Source organism: Haliotis rubra, unplaced genomic scaffold, assembly GCF_003918875.1.
Source record: "Haliotis rubra isolate DU_JTF1 unplaced genomic scaffold, ASM391887v1 Scf126, whole genome shotgun sequence".
In the NCBI taxonomy this organism is placed as follows: Eukaryota; Metazoa; Mollusca; class Gastropoda; order Lepetellida; family Haliotidae; genus Haliotis; species Haliotis rubra.
In genome coordinates, this window is record NW_025765181.1 from 449,639 (window position 1) to 457,500 (window position 7,862).

The following is a 7,862-nucleotide window of genomic DNA, read 5'->3' on the forward strand; positions in this document are numbered from 1 at the left end:
TTTGCGTGCTTCCATATCTCAAAAATGTTCACCATGCATCAGGCAATAAAAGCTTTATGCTTTTATCATTAAATGCACAATTGATCTGTTTTAGCCGCTCCACTAATTATAAAACACTTATGGGAATATCTGCCGGATACTGTTGCACGATTGCGTGGAACAGACTATAGTGTTAATGACACCCTACATCTGCCTTCTTGCCCTTTACATGTGAGAGGGGACCTAGGACAAATGGAACAACACAGGTAATATTGGTTTAATTAATAACAAAGGAATTTCATAACTACATCGAGGTGAAAGATAACTTGACGATCAGAATGTGTATTTATGCATGTGAACTCATATGAGCACGAGTTCATAAATATATGATGACATAAGTTTCTTGATAAGACAGGGTTGTGAAAATGTATTTCCTAACTGATGATATTTTTGTATACAATAGCAATTTGTTTTCGTCACTTAGAGTTCTACAGTATTGTTAAGTTACATATATGCTTCTAATATATGACCAAGTTGCTTTTGGGATTATTATTATTATAATTGTTATTTGTTTGTAAAATCATGTTTTTAATACGGAGTTTTGTGAAGTTCATTTGAGTGTTTGGCTGGGGTGGGTATAGGGGTTTTGTGCTGTTTGGGATAGGTATTAGTTGAGGTGGATTTGAGTGTTTGGCTGGGGTGGGTATAGGTGTAGGTGAGGTGGATTTGAGTGTTTGGCTGGGGTGAGTATGGGTGTTTTGTGCTGTTTGGGAAAGGTGTTAGGTGAGATGAGTTTGGCTTCGGTAGGTATGGGTGTTTTGTGCTATTTGGAAGATAGATGCTAGGTGAGATGAGTTTGGCTTGGGTAGGTATGGGTGTTTTGTGCTGTTTAGGGTAGATGCTAGGTGAGATGAGTTTGGCTTGTGTAGGTATGGGTGTTTTGTGCTGTTTAGGGTAGATGCTAGGTGAGATGAGTTTGGCTTGGGTTGGTATGGGTGTTTTGTGCTGTTTAGGGTAGATGCTTGGTGAGATGAGTTTGGCTTGGGTAGGTATGGGTGTTTTGTGCTGTTTGGGGTAGATGCTAGGTGAGATGAGTTTGCTACGGGTGTTATGGGTGGTAGAGTTACGAAGGGTATGGGTGGTAGAGTTACGGAGGTTATGGGTGGTAGCGTTACGGAGGTTATGAGTGGTAGAGTACGGAGGGTATGGGTGGTAGCGTACGAAGGGTATGGGTGGTAGAGAACGGATGTTATGGATGGTAGCGTAACGGAGATTATGAGTGGTAGAGCACGGAGGTTATGGGTGGTAGCGTTACGGAGGTTATGAGTGGTAGAGTACGGAGGTTATGAGTAGTAGAGTACGGAGGGTATGGGTGGTAGAGTACGGAGGGTATGGGTGGTAGCGTTACGGAGGTTATGAGTGGTAGAGTACGGAGGGTATGGGTGGTAGAGTACGGAGGTTATGAGTGGTAGAGTACGGAGGGTATGGGTGGGACAGTACGGAGGGTATGGGTTGTAGAGTACGGAGGTGTAGGTGTAGGTGAGGTGTATTTGAGTGTTTGGCTGGGGTGGGTATAGGGGTAGGTGAGGTGGATTTGAGTGTTTGGCTGGGGTGGGTATAGGGGTTTTGTGCTGTTTTGGATAGGTATTAGTTGAGGTGGATTTGAGTGTTTGGTTGGGGTGGTATAGGTGTAGGTGAGGTGGATTTGAGTGTTTGGATGGGGTGGGTATAGGGGTTTTGTGCTGTTTGGGATAGGTATTAGTTGAGGTCGATTTGAGTGTTTGGCTGGGGTGGGTATAGGTGTAGGTGAGGTGGATTTGAGTGTTTGGCTGGGGTGGGTATAGGTGTAGGTGAGGTGGATTTGAGTGTTTGGCTTGTGTAGGTATGGGTGTTTTGTGCTGTTTGGAAGATAGATGCTAGGTGAGATGAGTTTGGCTTGGGTAGGTATGGGTATTTGTGCTGTTTAGGATAGATGCTAGGTGAGATGAGTTTGGCTTGGGTAGGTATGGGTGTTTTGTGCTGTTTAGGGTAGATGCTAGGTGAGATGAGTTTGGCTTGTGTAGGTATGGGTGTTTTGTGCTGTTTAGGGTAGATGCTAGGTAAGATGAGTTTGGCTTGGGTAGGTATGGGTGTTTTGTGCTGTTTAGGGTAGATGCTTGGTGAGATGAGTTTGGCTTGGGTAGGTATGGGTGTTTTGTGCTGTTTGGGGTAGATGCTAGGTGAGATGAGTTTGGCTTGGGTAGGTATGGGTGTTTTGTGCTGTTTGGGGTGGATGCTAGGTGAGATGAGTTTGGCTTGGGTAGGTATGGGTATTTGTGCTGTTTGGGGTAGATGCTTGGTGAGATGAGTTTGGCTTGGGTAGGTATGGGTGTTTTGTGCTGTTTAGGGTAGATGCTAGGTGAGATGAGTTTGGCTTGTGTAGGTATGGGTGTTTTGTGCTGTTTAGGGTAGATGCTTGGTGAGATGAGTTTGTTACTGGTGTCTTGTGGTGATTGATGACGTTTGGTGGTGTTAGATGGGAATGAGTATGGGTGGTAGAGTACGGAGGCTATGGGTGGTAGAGTACGGAGGCTATGGGTGGTAGAGTACGGAGGCTATGGGTGGTAGAGTACGGAGGTTATTGGCGGTAGAGTACGGAGGCTATGGGTGGAACAGTACAGAGGCTATGGGTGGTAGAGTACGGAGAGAATGGGTGGTAGAGTACGGAGGTTATGGGTGGTAGAGTACGGAGGCTATGGGTAGTAGAGTACGGAGAGTATGGGTGGTAGAGTACGGAGGCTATGGGTGGTAGAGCACGGAGGTTATGGGTGGTAGAGCACGGAGGTTATGGGTGGTAGAGTACGGAGGTTATGGGTGGTAGAGTTACGGAGGTTATGGGTGGTAGAGTTACGGAGGTTATGGGTGGTAGAGTTACGGAGGTTATGAGTGGTAGAGTACGGAGGTTATGAGTGGTAGAGCACGGAGGTTATGGGTGGTAGAGTACGGAGGGTATGGGTGGTAGCGTACGAAGGGTATGGGTGGTAGAGCACGGAGGTTATGGGTGGTAGCGTTACGGAGATTATGAGTGGTAGAGCACGGAGGTTATGGGTGGTAGCGTTACGGAGGTTATGAGTGGTAGAGTACGGAGGTTATGAGTGGTAGAGTACGGAGGGTATGGGTCGTAGAGTACGGAGGGTATGGGTGGTAGCGTTACGGAGGTTATGAGTGGTAGAGTACGGAGGGTATGGGTGGTAGAGTACGGAGGTTATGAACTAAAACTAAAACAAATAGAGCATGTCCCGAGGATTTCCACACAAGTCAATATCTTGACAGCCCGCGTGATCACATTTTGCCTTTGAACTATAAACAGTGAAGTTCCGCTCCTGAAACGCACAGGCAATGGCGACCACCTTGCAAACAATGACACCATCGCCACCACCGACATCACCGATACCGTCGGAGACCATGTTGAACAAGACGCAACTCAGGACACATCTGTCAATATTGAGACTGAAAAACCACGTAGACTGGTCTACAGAATTAGCGAGTCACCTCCTCTTCATCTGATATCCATTTTTGCATTACAGGTAATTGTTTAAACCACTAAAATGTTTGTCTTATCAATATTATACAACTTAACATCCAGCACATCTACATGAAGCTGTAACAAGTACAGATAACGACGATGATAATTACGATGGTTGTTTGGAACGACCAATGAGACATCTGAAAGGACACCAAGTGCACTTTATATGAAATATGTATGTATGAAATGTACAGTGCTCTTCACGGTCCCTCGACGAATGCTTGTTGACTTTACTCTAAATACTGTGTATAATTGTGAGTGAGTGAGTTTAGTTTAACGCCACACTCAGCAATACTCCAGCTATATCGCGGCGGTCTGTAAATATCGAGTCTGGACCAGACAATCCAGTGATCATCAGTATGAGCATCGATCGGCGCAATGGGGAACCGATGACATGTGTCAACCAAGTCAGCGAGCCTGACCACCCGATCCCGTTAGTTGCCTCTTACGACAAGCATGGGTTACTGAAGATCAATATTCTGACACGGACCTTCACGGGTCACTGTGTATAATGGTCATCACTGGATCTCTGATACTACTGTGCTCTTGCCTTACCTTCAGTGTATGGCATAGCGATCACATCATGTATGTATGTAGTTATGCCCCTTGCATATAATATATATCGTGTCTCATTATGTCAAGCACTGGATCGTATAGTCCAGCTAATCATCCCTGTCAGTAGTTGTGTTAATAGTTTTACAACTGTTTATATTAATGTATGTTACATCATCTGTCTGTAACCCCCGCCATGTAGCTGGAATATTGCTGAGTGCGGCGTAAAACTCACTCACTCATACAGCTTTACCACTTATGTGTCATAGCCATGTCATATCCATCATATCATCGAACATTGTTTCTAAAGTATGTTTATTTGTTTTTACCAGCAATGTCTAATGTCCATTGCCGGGCCACTATCAACGTCCCTGCTTGTATCAGAGCTGGTCTGTGCTCAAGATGTTGAGCTGATCAAATCTCAAATACTGTCCTCCACCATGTTCATGTCGGGTCTGACAACATTTCTAATGGTCACCATCGGTGTGAGGTGAGAAAAGACGGAAACATAATTATGTATGCCTCGCATCGTTCTCTTCGTCTCAAGCTAGATCATTATATTTTTTTCACCTTGCAGTTTCTTCGAAACACTTGAAGTGATGCACAGGCAGGGCGTTCATGACTCCACATAAGTCCCTGTTGCTGAATATTTATCACGCACAGACCAGATGTAAAGCGGTTACCGATTTTACTTCACTTTTTAAAATGAGACAATTATAAAGTGAGTTAAGACTTATTATTTAAGCCATATCGTGACCATAAACCATAGTTGGCACATGCAAAATTCAGTTAAATCATTTCTGCATTATATTAGGTCATAGGTGAAATGAATGAGTGAGTGAGTTTAGCTTTACCCCGCTTTTAGCAATATTCAAGCAACATCACAGCGAGGGACCCCAGAAATGGACTTCACACTTTATACCCATGTGGGGAATCCAACCCGGGTCTTCGGCGTGACGAACGAACGCTTTAACTACTAGGTTACCAAACGGCCCTTTGGTGAAAATAAGTGTATGTCTGACATAGGATATCACTGATCCAATATGCAACCGTACATTTTTTGTTAATCTCAGAAAAAATGCAGATGATGGTAGTTAGACTAAATGTCTGATATATCTATACCATGAACTCTATAATTATCAGATTTTCATGTATCTTTCTCATTGGGATAACCATTAGAGATAAATGATGTGCCTACTAATTATTCACCTTCTTTGGGTGATTTCCGAATTGAATGGTATATATTAACCCTGAAATTGATACCTACCTAAATTCCCCTTTCCCCTCACCCTCTTAGTATATCAATAGTTGTTTAATCATTTGCAGCCTGAAGTAAGGCAGAAATGTAACGAGGGCAGTTGTAACATTTTGCCCATGCGATCCTTTATACGACGCCTTAGACACAATAGAAAAAAACACAACTGTCTGTACAGAGTGGCTACTCTGAGTCATTAACACCCTGATTATGGTCCTGCAAATGCCAGTTCTATGCTCTTGAGTGTGTGCTCTTGTTTTATGCTCTTGAGTGTGTGCTCTTGTTCAATGCTCTCGAGTAAACGTCCAAGACCTGCGTCATTTCCTCCCAAGCACAGAACTGCGATACTGTTCAAAGTGACTTTAATCCAGACACGCCCACCATTCTGTCTAATGCTTTTATGTTCATGTGATGTATGGCTGTTTTGGATGTAGGCTGCCTGTATTCCAAGGCCCAACCAACATCTACATCATCCCTCTACTGGCTCTGTCTGAGATGCAGGAATGGAAGTGTCCAACACAGGAAGAACTGGGTAACGACAACCGTCCATCATAATAATTACACTGTTTTGAAAGACCAATCATCTGATATTTGTGGAGGGTCTTAAATTAAAAGAAGCAATTTCATCTTATTTATTGAAAAAACTAAATCGATCACGAAACTTCCAAAATGCTATTGGTCGCCACATCCAATTCCACCCCAGAATTCTGCTCCTTTGCGTGTAAATCACAACCTGCCAACACTAAATGTTATGTACATTTAGTTAATGTTAATGACGATAAAAGCGACAAATACAACGTATTGTTAAGTGCTAGCGTCTTTCTTGTGAATGTACACAACGATGTATACCACAGTTCATTACTAGACTTTGAATGGGTTGTTCTTTCAGCTGAATACTACGGTAATTCCACCCTGAATGTCACCGTGGACACCCGAGGACAGTATCCAGTTCCTCTGGATATAATCCACGGCAAACTGGGGATTGTAAGTTTCCAGTATTGATCTACTTGATCAAGTTCTTCGTCTCTCACTTCCTGTAAACACGAAGGACAGGAGGCATTACAGGGGCAAAAAATTGTTTTTTTTGCTAACCTCTTGTCTAACAATATCAGTTCAAATATTTTTGTGGAGGTACAGAAATGTTATGGAGCTGTTGTTTGGTCCTCCAGAACGTGAGAAGTTCCACTTTGGTGAAACCACGATCATATATGTGGAGGTAGCAAACCCAAGAAAATACCAAGCGTCAGTTCCTAAGAGAACGAAATGTGAAACCAACAAACAGTAACTGTAGTCCCAAGGTTCACAAATAAAACCAAAGGTATCGCTATGGCAGTACAGAATTGCGAGGCAGTACGAACTTAAAGACGGTATAATAGAAGAGCAGTGATTGTAGCAATAAACAACGATGATAGTGTTCACCTTTCGGTAATATGAATCCAATTTGGAATAAAGGGTTAGGCAGGGTATGTTCATCAGACGTAATGCTGGTCTTCTGAAAACTTAAAATGTAACGTGATATGAGAGGCAATAGCTTGTTCCCCACAAACCGAAACATGAGTCTCATTAACCTATTCAGACAATGACCTACTTTTCAACCGATCCGAATTTTCTCGTGTGAAAGTGAAAAGAGACACTACAAACAACTATGGTTACACTGAATTCCAATCCCTTCTCTCATAAGAAAATGGTATTTACAAATAATTTTTAATTTTAGACTCGAATAACATCGTATTTTTATATTTTTTGGCGAGGTGTAGGCAGCATGACCTTAACTAAGACTTCACAGACTGCCCCTGTTTGATGAGGTCGTAAAATGATTCACAATGCATCTGACACACTGGTTACACCTGTTATGTGGTTTTTTTGCGCTTATACAGTTTAGTTCTGTAACGCACAATGTGATTGATAAAATATCAAGTCCGTACCAGACCACCAAACTTTTCAAGCGGGAGAGCCTCGTTTTGAGATTTGCACGATTTCCAAGTTTCCGTTTGTCAGAGCTCGCTGTACGACAGAGCACGCTAAACGACGTGTTTGCAAGGATTAGAAGGAGCGTAGTGTTGCAATATACAAGTGCTTAGATGTATCAAATAATTATGTATCCAGTTAACTGAATTGGTCCCACAATTCTGGACTGGTTATTGTACTAAGTTGCGCAATAGGACGGTACCCAGTCAACAGGAAACGGGACTGTTGTGTAATCAATGTTTTGACTTGAAATACCTCTGATCAGCTGATCCTGGTATAAGACCCTTGTAGCCGTTTCTGGGCCATCCTATGACATTCTGTGGGCCAGAAAACGGTGGATTCCCTCAGAACTTACTGAATCTACAGCACAATGTATTACAGTTGAAACACTGTTGCACAAGGTATAACAGTACCTCAAACATTTGAATTTTTTTTAAAGATGTTATCAAGGTTAGTCGATACCTTATTGAGACATATACTGAATTAATGCATGCTGCTCGGAAATGGTTATGGCTGATGTGCTTTATTTGCTTATTTATTGGA

The 7,862-nt window shown here is 42.8% G+C and overlaps 1 protein-coding gene across 1 annotated transcript in view; it reads left to right on the forward strand.

Annotated features, from left to right (window-relative positions):
- The window catches only part of LOC124266514 (solute carrier family 23 member 1-like), a 37,665-nt gene that overhangs the window by 23,271 nt on the left and 6,532 nt on the right, over positions 1–7,862 (forward strand). Inside the window, exons 5-9 of the mRNA XM_046701308.1 lie at positions 1,862–1,899; positions 3,329–3,545; positions 4,429–4,586; positions 5,786–5,883; positions 6,241–6,335. Coding sequence (XP_046557264.1) covers positions 1,862–1,899; positions 3,329–3,545; positions 4,429–4,586; positions 5,786–5,883; positions 6,241–6,335 — 606 coding nt within the window. The remainder of the gene's footprint in view (positions 1–1,861; positions 1,900–3,328; positions 3,546–4,428; positions 4,587–5,785; positions 5,884–6,240; positions 6,336–7,862) is intronic.